Below are 17,967 nucleotides of genomic sequence, written 5' to 3' on the forward strand. Positions count from 1 at the left end.
GCTTTCCAGCCAAATCTAAAGCAAAGCGTTGTATCATTTCCTTCGTAGGTGGCAAACGTCGTTCGGTAAGCGTATCGATGTATCGTACAAGCTCCTTCTCGTGTTGTGGATGGAGGGAGAGGTTGCGCACGCCATAGGCCTCAGTTTCGCCGCGGTGTCGTCTCATCAACGTCATTCGTGCTACACCATGCTTTTTCGCGATTGCTTGATACGAGAATTTATCTCCTGGTTCTCGCGATTCGATTTCTGCAATCGCTTCTTGAATCGGGTCCATATTGGTTGAGTTTTGACGCGTTGAAGTTTTGTTGTTGTGGTGGTGGGGGTGCTCAACTGGCGATGGTGCTCATCTGGTGCACGGGCACTGTAGACACAGCAAATAAGCGTAAGAGCCGCAAGCGGCGATACGTACGGACAGAAGAGACTCTTACTGTAGGCGAAGTACAAGAAGTATTAGCTGAACAGGCGGGTAGCAGTCGTGGTGATGGTGAGAGTGCGTCGAAGAGGGTGCGAGGAGAGCGGCGGTGCGGGCGTTGCAAGCAGACTGGACACAACGCTCGTACCTGCGCAGTTGAGATAGATAGTGTAAGTGATAGTAGCGATTCTGATAATTAATTTGGTATATTGCAATAGTTTATTGACTGTAATAAAAGACTGTGATAACGTGTCAACGTCAACGCGCTGGTGGGGAGTGACCGACTCGCTTGGGTGACCGACTCGCTTATGAACCACGTTATACATTTTATACATTTTATACATTTTATACATTTTATACATTCTATACGTAACTTGCATGTGTTTAACTAGTCTACTTTGCTCTATAAGTGTCTCACCTCTCTCTCTCTCTCTCTCTCTCTCTCTCTCTTTTGCTGGTGGTAGTGATGAGACTTCTCAGTCCTGGCATAACACAAAATCCTTTGACACTAACACTGACATGTATGTATGTATGTATGTATTTATTTTGTCCCGTATATCCATGTCTCTTTCTGTATGTTGTCATGACTTTCAATTCCTAATTTCCCAATTTCCCAATTCCCAGTTCTAAATCCTGGTTTTTTTCATTCTAAAATATTAATCAATTACCCCTCTCAACCCTTCAATCTTTCAACCCTTTTTGTTTTTTGTCTTTCTCTTCCCGTGCACCTGGTAAAAAAAAGGAGAAGAAAAACACACACACACACACACACACACATGACCCTCAATTAAAAATCGCCGTCCGAGCTAAATTATACCTTGCTTTGGCTTTGGCTTTGGCTTTTCCTCATCTTGCTTAGCCATGCTGTTACTTTTATTTTTACTTTTCCTTCTTATTCCATTTGCATTGCTTTTGCCATCTTCTTTTCCTCTACCATTGCTTTTTTTTCGGGGCTAAACTGCGGGTGTTTGGACTAGGCTGGGCTGGGCTGGGATGCACTGCACTGCACTGCACTGGGTTAGGACTGGATTGGACTGGATTTGGCTTGGCTTGGCTAGCTTGGACGACGGTAGGCTGGATTAGGCTAGGCTAGGCTGGGATGGACTGACTTTGGTACCGAGGACGCCTAGATGTACATGTAGGTGTAGTGGTAGTGGTAGTGTATATCTGGCACTCAATCGATAAGCACATGATGATGATGGTGGGATAGATCAACGCTGGATCGAGACATACATCCATCCTGTATCTAGTTACTGGTCATGGTTACTATATATGTACATGTAAAGTGGGCTATGCAGCTTAGCATATCATAGCATAGCATATCATAACATAGCATAGTGTAGCATAGTAAGTCATCTCGAATGCCTCGATACAGGAAACAAAAAAGTAAAAAGAAAACAGAGGTAAATGGATAACTAGCTAGTGGGATAGACATGTTCTGCATATAGCTACATGTGCTAAGCTCGCGAGTATGTGCATGTGGATGTGTGCGTGGACATGCGCTTGTGCGTGTATGCACGACATATTAGTCCCGTTAGTGTTGGTTACCACTCTTCGTTCCTCGCTTCTACAAGCGAGTGCACAAGCGAGCGTGTCTGGGGAACGTGGTGTGGAAGCATGTGAGGTGTGGAAAGGGAGTGAGGGAGTAAGAGTACGTAGATGGGTGCATGGATGCATGGAGGGTGCCAGGGGGTGCAACGAGTGGATTGGTGTGTATTCATCATCGGATGTAGTGTAGTATCTAGTATCTGGTATGTGTGTAGTATCTCAGATCTTATGTGTACGTGTACACTTGTAGCAGCGGGAGTGATGGGAGTATGGTAACTGTAGCAACACAACCACAACCACAACCACAACCACAACCACAACCACCAGATCGAACCAAGATAATCCAATCTCCATGCTTTTTCCCTCGTCTTTCCCCTTCCCTTTCCCCTCCTTTCCACACCCACTACAACACAGTCCAGCCCGACCTAGCACAGCCTAGCACATAATTACATCCAAGAAAAGAAAGTGAGAGCGAGAGAGATAGAAAACACGGTTCAGTGGCGTAGTGCTAGGTATGACATGCATATACATGTACATTAGCGCTGTTTATGAGTCCATCTGTCTTTCTGAAGTCCCCCAAGAAGCAAAAGCAAGCAAAAGTTTTGGCTTTGCTTCTTTTTACTCGCTAAGCACGTGGGTAAGTAGTGGGTGTAGCGTTGACGTTGATATTGATGTTGGATGTTGGTGGTAGTCTACACACATAAAACACACACACACACACACACACACACACACACACACACACACATACACAAAGATAAAAAGACTCCAGCCAGACAAAGAGAACATGGGCAGATTCGGGAATTACTTGTTCTTTTTCTTCTCCAGCGCTCTGTTTGTCTGAAGGATGAAGTCTTCTTTTTTCTTTTCTTTTCTTTTCTTTCTTCAAGGGTAGATGCGAGTTGGGAAACGGCTGGGAAGAGATAAAGAAAGAAAGAAAGAAAGAAAGAAGAGAAAAAAAAGGGGGGTAGGTTGAGGAGTTGCGAGCAGAAAACAAGACAAGAAAAAGAAAAAGAAAAGAAAAGGAAGGGAAGGGAAGAGGAAAAAGGTTGAGAGAGAGAGAGAGAGAGAGCGGGAAAGAATGAGAAAAAAAAGGAAAATACAAGTGGTGGTCCAAGAATGAAAAGGAAAAATACACCAATGCTGCTGACTGCGTGAGTAGCTGCCGACTAAAAAGATGCATATATTGCCGATCTTTAATTCTTTTCGTTCGTGGGTATCTTTTTCCTATCTACTATCTATCTATATATTTTTTTTCCGACAAGGATGATGGTTGCAGAAAAGGAGAGAAAGAGGAGGGGGAAGGGTTAAGCTCTTCCACCGGGGACCACACACCCCCTCCCCTCGGCTTGGCTGCAGATATATATGCACGTGTGTATGTACGGCAAGGGAAAGGCTGAATAGACAAGCACAAGTGTAAGCGAGCAAAACCGTTAGGGTATCGCGGATGCCGAGAGATTGGGAAAAAAAAGAAAAGAAAGAAAGAAAGTGGCGTTGAAAAAAAGAAAACGCCAAAGAAAACGCCATACAATTAACAATACACACTCCAAAATCACTCCAAACCATGTATAAAAATTACCCAGATTCTTTCTTTTTACAACAAACAGGGTCGTTACAGGGTCGTTAGAGAGTCGCTGGTGCTCGTGCTGGTGCTCGTACAAGAAAGGAAAAAAACAACAACAACAACAGAGGGTATAAAACAGGGTAATGACGCCCAGATGATATCTGAAAGACTGGCTCAAGACTGGCTCAAGGACTGCTCAAGAACTAGCTCAAGGACTGTCGTAGTCGTGGATAATCTCCTCAGGATCCTCTGGCGGAAGCAGATCAATGGTATCGCTGGTCCGTGGGCCCGTGTATTTTTTCCGCGCGCCAGCATACCACCAAATGGTACTGAATAAGCCGATAAAGGCGGCGACGCAAATGGCGTAGTTCATGTTGCCTGGGTGGACGGGACGGCTGGTCGGGAAGAAGAGGACGACACTGATGAAAATGACCCATGTGACGGCAATAGCGTTGACAGGCTTGCTCCATCGGCCCATTGAGTAAGGGCCCGGATGGAACATGACGCTGCCTTCGTACCAGCGGTGTGCAATAATAACAGCAATGTAGCTAATGTCGAGGGCGGGCGCGGTGATGTTGAAAATGGCCGTAATGGTTAGAGTGCTGCCGATACCGATCAGGTCGAGGCAGGTGCAGAAGACGACGACGAGCCATACGGCGTTGACGGGCGTGTGGGTACGTTTGTTGACCTTGCTCCAGAAACTAGACAGAAATTGTAAGCTTCGCCATTGCCATTGCTAACGTTTGATCCAGCGTGCCCAAACTTACTCCGAGAAAGGAAAGGCTGCATCGCGGGCAAAGGCCCAGGCCATTCGCGCATTAGCCAGCATGGCAGAGCAGCCGGTGAAGAACTGCACCAGCATTACAAAAAACCACATGATGGTCCCACCGGTTTTGCCGCCAGCGTTGAAAAAGATCTGCGCAACGGGAAGACCGGTCGGTGTGGACATGATGGCGTCGTAGTCTGACATGCAAAAGCAAAACGTCACCGTTAGCATCCAGCCAACGACTCCAGACACCAGAATGGCAGCTCGAATCGCCACTGGGCCTCGGATCGCGGCATCGTGCGTTTCCTCCGACATGCTGTGCAAACAAGCGGTTAGTGTGGCTGACATGCAAGGCCATAGGGCTGACGTACTGTGTGGTGCCATCGTAGTCGGTCATGGTCCATGCGACGGAAAGGAATCTGCGCACGGTTAGTAATTTGCTTTTTTCTCTCTTGCCGTAGCAGGCGGAGTAACGGACCCTAGCAGAAAAGAAAAGCCTTTGCTGCCCCAGCCAGAACCGTCCATGACGGTAGTAAAGACCCATTTTGCGCTTTGCTTGTTGGGCGTGAGAATGAGGAGAGCAATGCAGATGCAGATGGATGCAATGACTGCTTACGGTCAGATGGTGTTCCCCGCCCACGTCGGGCGAAAATCTTAGGCAACTTACTGTTGATCGGGGCGAACCACAGAATAATGCGGTGCAACCAATTGGTGGGGAAAGAGCAGATTGCGCCAAACATGCAGAGCACAAAGATGGCGAGGAGAACCGTCTGGTAGGCTTTCCTGCATTGATCGGTCAGCGGCTGCCGGTCGCCCAAATGGTGTGCATCCTACGGTTCAAAGACTGGCCCCTCAGTGTCTAGCGTATGCATGACAGCCGTCGCCAATATCATCTGTGAGATGGTGTATGCCAAACTGGCAACCCCAGCGGCTTGACCAAGAAAGTTGCACCATCCGATGATCCAGGACCAGGCGGCCACGTGTTCGGGCGGTACTACGTGTTTTGTCACATAGTACATTCCTCCCGCTGTTGGATATGCTGAGACTAATTCCGCCACTGGAGAGGGGGTTAGCTGAGACGGCGCAAAAAAGGGTGCTGGCAGAGTACACACCTGAGCTGGCTATACAGTATGCCATGATGCTGCCAATGAACCAAGCCCAAACTGCAGTTGCTGGGCCTCCAGAAGTCATTGGGGCGCCAAAGGTGGCGGGAACTGAGCCCAGCACTCCGAGAATCGAAATGGCATACGAGACTGTCGACCATCTTGAGAAGTGTCTTTGGAGGACCTGCGGAGCGTGTGAGCATCTTGAAGTGGCAGATCCAAGACTGGACTTACAGGAGCGTATCCAATGCGCACAAGGAGGCGGTCGTCGTCGTCGTCTGCAATGGTGGCCATGTTTCGATTCTGGCTGCTCTGGCCTGCCTCTACTGATTTGGACTGGCTGGAGATGGAGGGTGTGAGTGAGCTCCCGTTTCCGGGGGGTGTACCTGAGCCGTTGGTTTGGAATTCTGGGATGCCCATAGTCAATGACTGCTTGAGCGAGTGCACATGAGAATAGTGAAGAGAAACAAAGGAGAGCTCAGCAGTGGAAGCGTAGAAGGGATTTAGAAGGGTGTAAAACGTTTGTGGGTCGTGGGCGGAAGCACACTAGGAGGATGACAGCACTGGCGTAGACCCACAGCCGCCGGCGCTAGAAAGTGTATTGCTGGAAGTGGTAGGGATATGGTGGTCGGGGAGTGAAGGTAGAGACACGGGGAGACGAGTAGTGGGTTTTATCGCGAGCTAGCTTCGTAAAGGGCCCAACCCTGGCAGCCGCAAGGCCATGGCTGTCCAGTAGCATTGGAATGCGAGAAGGAACCTACCGTCAGACGAGTAATTTCAGGTGCGTTGACATGATGACACGTGCCGGGCGAGATGCGCTGTTGGTAGAGTTGGAAAGGGCGTGAACATGGAAAAAGGCAAGTCTCCAAGTGGAGTCGACAGGGAGCGGAAAAGCAGCGAATGGCAAACGGGGCAGCCCTGGCTCCGAGTCTGATGGAGACTTTGTTTGGCGCGGCCAGCAGATCCCAGGCGCGGCGAAGCGATCGTGGATGTGCGGTACTGTCATTTGCGCTGGGCACCGAGACTGGGTGCTGGGACGTCCTCGAGTATGTAGCGTGCTCAGACCATGATCAAAGCAAAATGCTGCCGCTTCGGCGACCCAGAGTGGCGGGCCGTTTAACTCGCATTCGTGACCAGGGTGTGCTTCAGCCCTGGGAGCAATCCACTCGTAAGAACCACCCTTGGGGAATCCTTTTTGCCCTCTTCTCCTCGGATGCATGCCTGGCAACGGCCATGCTGTCCTTGGCTGCCTCGAGCGGCGAGAACCAATGGCTGGCGTGTTCCCGTGGTAGTGCCAGCGTGTTGATATATATGTGTGTGTTGCAGCGCCGCATATGACACGACACAGGCCTTTGTTGTCGCGTATACGGGAGCGCTTACTCGAGGGTCGGCGATGAGGCCGTCTTCAGAAGCTATGACGCAGGCAAATGAGGTTGCGGCTTGCCTTGGGCGAGGTTTGTGAAGCGCTACGACTCGGGGTACCACTGCGGTCTGCCTGCAACCGATTCCCCCTGACAGACGGTAACAAATCTCTGCTCCAGGCGGTGAGGAGGGGCAAGGCTCATTGGCCGGCATCGGCTATCATGATATGAATGACGCTGGCCGAGGAAGAGGGCCTATTTCGCGAGCATGATGATGATGATATCAGGAATCGTGTGCCCGGGCTGGGTACGGCACGCTCCCACTCCCACAGGCGGTTTCCTGGCTGCCGTGTGCCGCCAGCCCGCCCTCACCCGGGAGCATCCATGGCTGCGTGGTTCGGAGGCTGTGTGTAAGACTGCAGCGTCAGTATTAGCATTGACTGTCACGGTCAGCCACGATGGCGGCGGCGGCTTATCGCAGCATGGCACCCAGCATAGAATTTCCTGGTCGAGTAGCGTAAGCGACGCTGCATACACATGGGCTCTCCTCTCACGTGCCTGTCGACTGCACACGCCAGACGGGGGTATTCCGCATTGCCGTCTTCGTACCAGACTGTGCTTTTCTGGTCTCCCGTTGCGCCGGACTGGGAGACGAGACGCGCGCCACAAGGCCTTGCAGTAGGTGTACAGCCGCGTGCCTTACGGTGAGGGATGCTCCGAAGCGGCGCCTAGCCAGTATGCACCTGTCCAGCTGATCAGAGGCATGCCCATGTCGTGTCGTCGACAAGGAGCCCTCTACACGCCCGTCGATGCTGTTGGCGTGAGGCGAAAGAGCGGTGGGAAGGGTCGCGGCCATGGATCCGAGATATTGCCTTTGTTTGCACGGCCGCCGTGTTCGAGTAAGTCGGGTACGGCTGGCTGCCCAGCACACACACATACAAAGTACGTAGTAAGCAGAGGAACTGCTCACGGATGCCATGCAAGTCGATGCTGCGCCACGAGGCCATGGACACACGGCGTGTGCATGTGTGTGTATTACTCGACGACGACCTTGACCAGGTGAGCGAGGCAGAGCCGAAGTTTAGCAGCCCCCACCACGGCCGTGTCGTGGGCATCACGGCATCGCTAGTGCAACGCCAAAATATGCCGGTACTGTCCTTGCAATTCACATCCATCCCATCTTGACCGCGATTCCATGTACGCCCAGGCCAGCTACAGTACGGTGCTGCGGCTTCTTCTTTTTTTCTCTGCCTAAACGAATGCCCGACGACACGGTCGAGACAGCGTCCCAGCGTCAAGGCCCCCCGTTTCTCGACAGCATCCCCTTCGTCCGGGACCATGCTGACTCGCCAACTGCCTGGGCGAACCCATCTGAGCTTCGTCTTCCAGAAGATGCCTCGAGCAACTCGGCCGTTTCAAAATGCTGCCGAGCCCATGTGCGGACCCATCCGCTAGGGCCGGCGATCAGCGTGGCATTTTGGGGCCCGCTGCCCAATGACTGCCGCTTCTCTGCAGTAAAATCACATTTACATATAATAGCTCGAGCCCACTATGCACCTGTCCTCTGTTCCATCGATGCGAGGACTACCAACGAGCATTGTTTGCTCGGGCAGAAGAAAGAGAGAGTTCTTTTACTGTATATACTTTTATTTTCGTACATACTCGATGTCATCGTCCCCCCCCCTATCGGTGGCCTATTCTTCATGAGTCACCTATCCGTGTTCGCGTGTCTCCGTTCGTCGCCTATCTGTGTTCTTGTTTCTTCATTAGTCACAGCTATCTCGTATACCAGCAGTACATGTGCTTTGCATGCGTTGTATGCCCCTGGCTGCTAGACACGCACTTTGCCTCATTTTTCGGGCTTCGTCTGGTAATCGGGCTGGCGTGTTGTTGAGAGTGCATGGCCACTGGAGTGTATGCGCCCCGGTTGGCCTCCAAAGGCGCTTAAGTGGTGTGGGTAGGTGGGGTGATTACATGGGCAGTGGGAGCAGGAGAGTCATAAGATGTCTTTTTCTCTGGATCCGCGCCGACAGCCCCAGATTACCACTACCACACGCCAACACGTAGCGGGCAAGGATAGGTTGTGTTTGTGTCAGGGCCGCCTCATCCAAGCCACAAGAGGATTTTTTTGCAAGCCAGTGCAGATTAGTAATTGACGGTAACTGCTAAAAGCTCAGTCTTGTTCCTTTTTTAGTCTTGCAAATTCTTTGCTGACACACAGGCCTAGTTTGTGATTCTCGCAGATGAAATAGCATACAGTGTGAAAAGCTGGGATGCAGAGACGACGTGGACGTTGGCTGCAACTAGTCGACGATCACACTCGAGGTATGAGGTATCGGGCCTATTCTGTTTCCTTTTGCAGAGAGCAGAGGGGTTGATCAGGATCTCCGGGGGCCGCAGGGCCTCTCTCGCTTCACAGGGCATTGTTTCCCGAGTAGGTAATTCGGCGTGCTCTTCTTGTCGTATACCATGGCATGTAAGCCACTCGTTTCCCGTCGTGAGCACCCCTGCGTCATCACACGGTGCCATGGCGCGGGCTTACTTGTGTGCAACCCCACAAGTTCTGAGCATGATGCCGTTGCCGGCTGACGGAGGCTCATTGGCCGCGCATGGAGCGGACCCGTAGTATCTCCCATGATCGGTCAAGGGCATTGAGTCGTCTCTGGTGGTGGGCATGAATACATGCATGGACAGTGACGAGCAAGCAGTAGAGTGCATAGCCTGGGGGCTACCGCGTACCGGCAGCGCCAGTGTCCGGTCAGTACCAGTCTAGCATGTAAACTTCTTGGGACCGGGGATGGTATATGTTTGAGCTACACATACACATATTAGTGAATTACTCCTCAACAAACACACGACACATGGGGGGAATGACATACCAACATAAGCATTATACGTGACACCCGGATCCGACGCCTTGTACGCGCCCGGGAAACTGACCAAGCCACTGCTGGGCTTGGTGGTGCCGCTACCCGTCACCTTGAGCTGGTGGCAGCCCGGATAGAACTGGGCGCCCGGGTACGTGCTGGCCGAGTGGAGCGCAATGATTTCATGGCGGACGAGATAGTAACCTGCGGCGAGGCACGCGGGGATGGTGTAATTGACTGAGCCGCCGGCCACCATGAGGGCATTGGCGGCCCAGGTGCTCGAGGTACCCTGACGGCCTTCCTCCTGCACCTTGAACCACACGGCGCTGGAGTCGAGGAAAAAAACGCGTTAGCCTTTTCTCTTTCAACATGGTGTTTGCGTGAAGTAGGTGTAGAAGAAGGAAAATACATACGCAGTCCCAGGCATATAATCATTGCACCCCGTATCCGGACACCGCGCCATGTACGTAATGGTAGGCCCAACATGGCTATCCGGCCAAATGGTCCAGTACAGCTTGACACTGGAGCCCGCGGCCGCCTCTGCATGCAGCGCGGCAGGCTTGGACCCGACGACGCCGCCAGCCGTGTACCCGCCACACTGGAGATCGGCCAGCGTGACGTCCTGGACAGGGCCGTTGCCCTGGATCGCGCGCGAGATGCGCTGCACGTTGGGCGTGTACGGGTCCTGGTACGGCTGGTAGAAGGTGTAGTCTTTGCCGCCAATCGTGCCCGTGTTGACGTAGCCGTGGGCGGCCACGGCCGTGGCAAAGGCGAGTGAGGGCGCTATGTACTTCATTCTTTTCTCTTTCTCTTTGTCTCTCTTTCTTTTGTGTGTGTGTATGTGTAGAAAAGTACAAGTATGTGAATATTCACAGGTCTTCAACACACCCAAGGGAAAACCAAAAAAAAAACGAGATATCTACCTGACTAAATATACTCGCCCATCTAAAGTACAAACAACAATCGGAATATACAACTCAAGCACCATCATCGTATAAAACAGCAAAATCGAGGTCATGCTACCAGAGCCGCGCCCTCCCGCGGTACAACCAAGCCTAGATGCCGGGAATATATTGCGTCTGGGCTGCGGCTCCTCATACACTGTTGGTAATAACAGGCTCCTTCCCCCATCCAGCTAGCAGCGTCTCGGTGCTGAATTCCTCCACGATACAGAGGGGGTAGACTGGCTGTGGCGCTGCAAAAGCTCAATGTAAGCTTTTTGCCCCCAAGACACGCGACGAGAATGCATGACGCATGAGGGGGGGGATGTTTAGATGGATTTGTTTATATGAAGGCCGGGTGTGGAAGCCGACGTTTCTATGTGTGTGGGTGTGGGTGTGCGAGCTTTTACGCCTCCTTCTAACTGTAGTGTTGGTTGCGAGACGCCCGGTATTCCCGCAAAGTACGTTGTACCCGAGATATGCTAGGTGGTGCGAGCCGTTTGGAGACAAGTATCACGCAGCACGCCTAAACACACAGCAGAAAGTATTCTTCCCTCTGATTTTTTTTGATCAAGCGAAAAACAACTAGTATACAACGCAGCCTAGCAAGAAAGCCAAGCGCCGTATCATGAATCGCTAACCCCCCCTTCCAAAAAAAACCCCTCCCAAAAAGAAGCCGAAGTAATAACGATTATGTGTGAATTAACTTGCCCCCTTCAATTTCTACTCCCCAGAAAAAAACAGCATTACCAGTCATTCCCACCAGTGATACCCAGCACACATTCCCTTCTTCTCCCTCCCTTTATCTCCTTCTCTCTCCTTCTCCAACACCAGCCCATCAAATCATCTACATCAAACGCCCCACACGTGACACACGCCTCGCCTCGCCTCCTTCCTTCCTCAGAAGCGCACCAATCAAGCCGTGACCGCGCATGTCCATCGGAGAAATTAATAAACGCTTCATATAGGGGGGCGCAAAGACGACGGGTAGAAGCCGGGTTGTCCGAACCCTTTGGAGGTGCCACCCCCACATACGTCCACATACACATAGACATACGCACATAGACATATGCTCACACATACGCACATACCCATCGTCACGCAACATTACTTACTACTACTACTACTACTACTACTACTACTACTACTACTACTACTACTACTACTAGCAAGAGGAAAACAAAAAGTCACAAGGAAAAAAAAACAAGGAAAAAAACGGGCTAGATAGCATCACTATCGCAGTCTCCCCCCCCCTCTCTCTCTCCCTCCCCCACACCTTTCCTTTCTCTCCTTCATTCCTCCTGATCTTTAGGAGGGATTACGGCCCGAAAGCGTCGAATCTTGGCCTTGCATCTGGGTTTGTGTGGGTGTTTGTGTGGCAAGGAATCAATGAATGGATGGGGTGAGAGTTAGGGTGGGGGGGTTGGGTTGGGTTGGGTTAGACGACAGCACGTGCATGTTCTAACTGTAGATTACCATGGGGTGGTGGCATGAGTATCTAATCTAGGTGTGGAGGAACGAAGGAAGATATAGACCAAGGGAGGTGGGGGAGGGGGTGGGGTTAGCGAGCGGGAAGGGGAAGGGGAAGGGGAAGGGGAAGGGGAAGGGGAAGGGGAAGGGAAGGGGAAAAAGAAAAGAAAGAAAAGACACGAAAAAGGAATATGGATTGAGGTTTCGTGGCGTGAAGATTGGGTATATGCATATGCGTATGCGCAATCACATTTAGTGTGCTGTGGAGCATCCACGTGCCCTTTCACGTGAATATCGTAGCTATTTCTGCTATGAGAAAGGACGCCAATATACTTGATTCCTTTGTTTTCCCTCCAAGAAAATAGTCCCGGTCAATGAGATAGACTAATCGAATGTCACGGCTATCTGGACGGACAATTAGAGGTCTATACATCACTCGGTAAACAAGTCATAACTGTGTGACAACCACACTTGAATCATTCATGGTCTCGGCAACTATGACTGTAATCAGCCGAAACTTTTAGAGCACCCTTTCCAAAGCTGACAATAGGTATTAACACAGCTGCATCAAAGAACCTGCAACCTATCCATGAACTCCTGGCTTGGATTGGAAACGTTTGCATTTGCCAAACCTGGCCTGAGCTCCGAAAACACACGACCATCCAACCGTCTCCCTCACCTAGTATCCAGTCGCGCCAGGTGCCTTTTCGTCCTTCTTCAGACTGAGCAGTAGCTCTCGGAAACGGGCCTTGTCGCTGCCCGACGCACCGCCCTTGGTGCTCTTTCCGCTCAAATCGACCAGCTTCGCAATGCGCTCCCAGCTTGTACCGCCCGCAGTAGTGTCGTCTCGGTTTGCAAGAAAGTCGTCGGCTTCTTTCCGTGTCTTTGCAATCTCCTTTTCCTTTTTGTTGTTGTAGTTCTCGTAGAAGTCGTCAATGTTTTGCTGTGCCTCGGCGATGGTTCTCTGTTTGCGCTCGTTGGACACTTCGTCGCGGTGCTGGATCTGGAGGTCGCGACGCTCGCGCCATTCGCGAATTGGCTCTGGCTCTGGCGAGTCTGACCGCTGGGGCGTGAAGGATGGCGCTGGCTGGCCGGGGAGGAAGGGCAGGGTTGAGCCGGAAATGGTGCCACCAGGGGCCATGTGCTGCAGCAGTCAGTACAGTGCGCCAGAATGCCGCCATCTCCAACAGTCCAGGCCAATTGCCGCCCTCGTCGGCCAGGGCGACCGCATGCGAGACATGGGCAGAAAGAGGCCTCTCTGGGCTACACGTGTTCAGAGCAAGGCAGCAGTGCATGGCTTACCTCGTTGCTGGTGTCAATGGCGGGGAAGGAGCTCTCGAAGCCGCTCATGTCGTCGCCGCCGGCCGGGGCCTGGCTGAAGCCGCCGCCCAAGAGGTCGTCGTCGCCATCCTCGACCGTGGCCGTCCGGTCGTTTTCCGAAGCAAACTGGTCCGCGTCGTCGCCCAGGAGCGCGCGCTCGCGCGAGAGGAAGTCGTCCGTGTTGTCTGCGTCGCCAACGAGGTCGAAGTTTGTTGCATCGCCACGCGCCTCGGTCTGGCCTGGGGGTTATGTATTCAGTACGGGATGCGGAGCAGCTTCGGGGGTGCAGTGGCGGAGCTCACCAGCATCAATCTCGTCGAGCGAGGGAAAGCGGTCGGCCATTGTGCATGTGCAGGGTGCGGCGGGTGTAGCGGAGAGGGGCGGCGATGGGATTGGGCGGCGATTGTTCTGCTTCCAGGTGTTGTGATGTTGGGCGGAGTGGGAGTGGGAGAGCATCGTCACCACGGCCAGCCAGCCGCAGCCCCAGGAGCTTGGCTTGGCAGGCGCGCCCAGCCGCATTGAGCCTCTCTCTCGTAGCGCCTCGCACCTCTCCATCATCACCTTCGATTCCGCTGCATTGAGCCTCTCCCTCTTCGCTCCCTTCTCCATCAACTGCCCGTCGCCGCTGCCGCCGCACGCTGCACAGCGTCCTTCAAGCGTCCCCCGTCTGTGCCGCGCCCCTCTGCATTGCCACGAGTGACTGGTTGTTGGCCTGGTCGCGTGCGAGCCTGCCTTCAGCTGCTGCATCCATTGTTCGTGAAGACATTGAACCATGGCCTTTACCGAGGACAGCCTCAAGGCCAAGCTCTCGTCGCTCAACGAGACGCAGGACGCCATCTCGACGGTCGGCCAATGGATCCTCTTTCACAGGTAAAGCTTCACATGTTTGCTGTGCTTGCGCCCTCGGTTGGCGCAAACCATCAGCGCCCGGTCTGCACGTCAACGCGCGCACTCATCCAGCACCCGCAGTACAGGCCACCGCTAACATATTGCTATGCAGACGACATGCCGAGCGCATCGCGGCCGTATGGCTCCAGCGCATGAAGGAGTCGACGCCAAACAAGAAGTTGGTGCTTATCTATCTCGCAAACGAAATCACCCAGACGTCCAGGATGCGCAAGAAGGAGGAGTTTCTCAAGGCGTACGAGCCCATCCTCGCCGAAGCAACCACCGTCGCCTACAGAGGCTCGCCCCATGAGATACAGAACAAGATCCGAAGGGTCGTCGAGGTCTGGCGCCAGCGCTCCATCTTCAACCCGGCCGTCCAGCAGGCCATCGAGCGGTCCATTGACGAAATAGACCGCACAAAGTCGTCGCGCAAGCCTGCTCTCGGTGGATCGCTCTTCTCCAACTCGACCGTTCCCCCCGAGCTCACGCCCCTCGTGCCTCTTGCAACCTCTCTCCAAAAGGCCGATCTCGCGACCAAGCCCGCCGTCACGGCTGCGAACCAGGACTACGAGAAGCTCACCAACCCCAACGCTGCCATTCCCTCTCCGCCCATGCACGCTGCCGGTCTCGCCGCACTCTGCAAGAAGCTGGCGCTCGCCGAGGGTGCCGTCGCAGAGAGCATCAAGGCGCGAAACGCCCTCATCACCGGCCTGGAGCAGCTCCTCGAGGCGAACAAGACAAAGCTGGAGCAGGAAGAAGCACAGGCTGCCGATTTGAAGACACGCAAGGAGGCCATCGAAAGCCGAAAGCGCGAGGTCGAGGAAGCTATCCTCAAGGGCTTGTCGGCAGCTGAGCAGAACAAAATCTCAACCGCACCTCTCCCCGTCGCCACCACTTCACCCGTGGCTGCGACCTTTCCAACTGGACAGGGCCGGCCAGAGGTCGAAGAGCTCACCCCTCCGCCCATGGAGTCCTTTACCCCGACCGGATCCCCCCAGCAAAAGCCAGCACCCAACAACGACCCCGTACCCGACATTGGCGACGACGTAATGCCCGATCCTGCCGCCCACCCCGTCGTCCCAGACGCCGCCCCTGCACCCGCCCATCAAACAACCCAACCCGACTTCGCAACCACAATGGGCGACCCGAACCAACACGTCGCCGCAGATCTGCTCAAGAGTCTCCAACACGCCCGACCAAGCCCCGACGGCGGCGCATACGGCCAACACGCATACGAAAACATGCACAAGAAGCGCAAGATGAGCCGGAATCCCGGCGACGACGACTTTGCCGCGTTCGCAGGCGATAGGGATATGGCTGGCATTGACGACAACTTTGCAGAGTTGATTTGAGAGCAGAATAAAAGCAAAAATTGGTGTTATTGTTTCAGGCAATGCATACATACATGTTTGATGTGGAACTCGTACCAAGGGCCCGGGCGTTATTGGAAATAGGCAATAATAAACATGATGGTGGGATGGCAATGTGTACGCATACACACACACACATGTTCATGGCTTGGCTTCTTTTCTCTTCTTTTCTCTTCTTTTCTCTTTTTTTTTTCTTTTATTTTTGGTGTGTGGGTGTTAATGTTCGTTTTCTTAAATCCATTTCAAGTCTTTGGTAGAAAGCGGTTGATGCTATCAAGCAAACAAAAAATGTAATGTACAATGAACGGTATTTTTCATCTCATTATGTCGTGATAATTCCCCTTTTGCAAATCCCTTCTCCCCCTCCCCCACCTTTTGATCCTGCTTCCATGACCACCATGTCTTCAGCACATGCAGAACCGAGAGAACTGAGAGAAGAAGCAAGCGGAAATCGAAAAAAAGGTAGCACGCAAACCTAGTCCTGTGGTGGCTCGGCAGCTGGCATAGCGCGATTCTTTTCAATTTCATTCATGACGCGCTGGCCCTCCTCGGTCGTGGCATCAATGACGCCCTGCTCCAGACTCAGCATGCCGCCCTGCCCCAGCTTCTCCACCACCTCCTCAGCCTCATCGACGCTCATCTTGGCAAGCACCTTGTTGACCTCGTCGAGCTTTCCGCTCTCAAGCGCCCGCTGCAGGCCTGGCGGGAAGCTCTCGAAAATCTGTCTGGCCTGGACTTCAGCCTCTCTTTCCTCGGGGTCCGTTGCAGTCGGCTCTTTCGGCGGCACCGAGATGTTGATTTGCGTATTGGGATCCACGGCGTGAAGCTGAATCTGTTCTACGCCTGCGCCTTCGCCCTGCGGGTTCTCGGCGCGCTCCTTGAGAATCTCGGCGGCGCGCGTCTTGATGCGGTGGTATGTCGAGTCGACGTCGTCGTTGAACATTTTGCCTGCCTGGTGGTCTTTTGTTTGTATGCGCTTGAAAAAGAGCTCGACGCCTTGTCTGCCGCCGAGCTGGCGACAGTATTGCAGTAGCAGGCCCTGGTGTACGCATTGTCTGGCGTGTTTGGGCTTGCCGTCGAGTTCAGCATTGAAGGCTTCAACGAGAAGGCCGTCCGTCTCTTTCTCGGACAGGATTTCTGGGTGCTGCATGAGGAATTGGAGACATGCGTACCAGTCTCCTACTTTTATCTTTGCAAAGGACTGTGCGAGAGGAGAAGCAGTGATGTCGTCGTCATTGTCGCCGGTGGAAGCTGCAGCCGTGGCTACTTCTTCTGTGTCGGCGTCGGCACCAGATGATTGACCTGTGTCTGTCCTCGTGGTGCTTGGTCGGGGGCTGTTGAGTAGTTCGACTGTGGTTTCTTTCTTTGCGCCTGTTGACGATGCAGCCTTCTTCTTTTCTTCTTCAGCCTTTTTCACATTCGAGTAGTTGAAGCCCTCATGGATGTCGTCGCTGGTGATATGTCTCTTCTCCTCCTTTTCTAGCTCCGCCAGCTTAGCAAGCAATTGGCTCTGAAGATCCTGTATCCGTGCCCTCTCTTTCTCGAGTCCCTTGATAAACTGGTCGTATCTTGGCTCGTCGCTCTTTTTCTCGTCAATGTCCTTCTTCACCGCATCTACGAGACTGGCCATCATCTGTGGGTATGTAGGCTTGTCCTTGATATGCTCATGCACGCCTTCTGGAGGCGCCGGCGGCCTGTCAGTGCCGCCGTCCTTGTCGGCCTTCATATCCATCATGCTCTCCATCATTGCCTGGAACACGAGCTGATCGTCCTTTGTACCACTGCCCTCGGTCTGCTTGTCCTTGTGCGACTTGAGCGCGGTGAGGAGGCGATCGACGCGTTCTGTGAGGCCATCGTTGATGATGCGCTCGTACTTGAGGGTTTTTATTTGGTGGCGGCGCTGTTCGCGTTCCTGGTGGATCTGGGCTTGTTTCGCGCGGATAAATGACTTCTTGTCGACATTGGGGTGCACTTCAATGTCGCTGTCGTCGGAGAGCTCGAGGGCGTCCTGGTAGGGTTAGATTAGAAGCTGTTGCAATAGTACCGGAGCGACGTGATACCCACCCACTTGCTGTAGTTGATCACCATGGCGAATAGTTCCTGGTCTGTGTATCGCAGAGTGGTGTTTGGTGTTGTGACTCGAGGGGGAGTTTGTTTGGGATTGCGGGGCGGTTGAAGTGGGATGTCGCGTTTGGGCCATAGCTCATCCTCGAGAAACTTCGATAGACTTCACCTCCATTCCATCATGGTGCATTACGCCAATCGCCCATGCGCCAGTACAAGGCTTTACCGACTAGGGAATATCGCATAAAGAAACAACAAGGCGCCTGAGGGATCTTGGCTTATGGGCAAATGTA

The 17,967-nt window shown here is 53.0% G+C and overlaps 5 protein-coding genes across 5 annotated transcripts; 1 reads left to right on the plus strand and 4 right to left on the minus strand.

The window, feature by feature from the left end:
- Nucleotides 1–3,732: 3,732 nt before the first annotated feature.
- On the minus strand, nt 3,733–5,813 carry SETTUDRAFT_41975 (uncharacterized protein; the record flags this gene model as incomplete). The annotated part of the gene is made up of 8 exons (XM_008028886.1): nt 3,733–4,225; nt 4,292–4,606; nt 4,662–4,709; nt 4,769–4,898; nt 4,958–5,073; nt 5,125–5,347; nt 5,403–5,577; nt 5,628–5,813. The coding sequence occupies 8 exons, from the start codon at nt 5,811–5,813 to the stop codon at nt 3,733–3,735; spliced, it is 1,686 nt and encodes a 561-aa protein (XP_008027077.1).
- A 3,704-nt stretch (nt 5,814–9,517) lies between these two features.
- On the minus strand, nt 9,518–10,417 carry SETTUDRAFT_116954 (glycoside hydrolase family 61 protein; the record flags this gene model as incomplete). Its single annotated transcript, XM_008029104.1, has 3 exons — nt 9,518–9,567; nt 9,634–9,947; nt 10,035–10,417. The coding sequence occupies 3 exons, from the start codon at nt 10,415–10,417 to the stop codon at nt 9,524–9,526; spliced, it is 741 nt and encodes a 246-aa protein (XP_008027295.1). The 3' UTR covers nt 9,518–9,523.
- A 1,981-nt stretch (nt 10,418–12,398) lies between these two features.
- SETTUDRAFT_163593 (uncharacterized protein) lies at nt 12,399–13,776 on the minus strand. The gene is made up of 3 exons (XM_008029105.1): nt 13,655–13,776; nt 13,335–13,591; nt 12,399–13,176 (listed from the first exon to the last, which is right to left on the minus strand). The coding sequence occupies exons 1-3, from the start codon at nt 13,692–13,694 to the stop codon at nt 12,712–12,714; spliced, it is 762 nt and encodes a 253-aa protein (XP_008027296.1). The 5' UTR covers nt 13,695–13,776; the 3' UTR covers nt 12,399–12,711.
- A 348-nt stretch (nt 13,777–14,124) lies between these two features.
- On the plus strand, nt 14,125–15,592 carry SETTUDRAFT_91789 (uncharacterized protein; the record flags this gene model as incomplete). The annotated part of the gene is made up of 2 exons (XM_008029106.1): nt 14,125–14,222; nt 14,353–15,592. The coding sequence occupies 2 exons, from the start codon at nt 14,125–14,127 to the stop codon at nt 15,590–15,592; spliced, it is 1,338 nt and encodes a 445-aa protein (XP_008027297.1).
- Nucleotides 15,593–16,085: 493 nt separating this feature from the next.
- Nucleotides 16,086–17,698, minus strand: SETTUDRAFT_154387 (uncharacterized protein; the record flags this gene model as incomplete). The annotated part of the gene is made up of 2 exons (XM_008029107.1): nt 16,086–17,618; nt 17,675–17,698. 2 exons carry the CDS (start codon nt 17,696–17,698, stop codon nt 16,086–16,088), a joined length of 1,557 nt encoding a protein of 518 aa, XP_008027298.1.
- Between the last annotated feature and the right edge of the window lie 269 nt (nt 17,699–17,967).

Source organism: Exserohilum turcica, assembly GCF_000359705.1.
Source record: "Exserohilum turcica Et28A unplaced genomic scaffold SETTUscaffold_3, whole genome shotgun sequence".
NCBI lineage: Eukaryota > Fungi > Ascomycota > Dothideomycetes > Pleosporales > Pleosporaceae > Exserohilum > Exserohilum turcicum.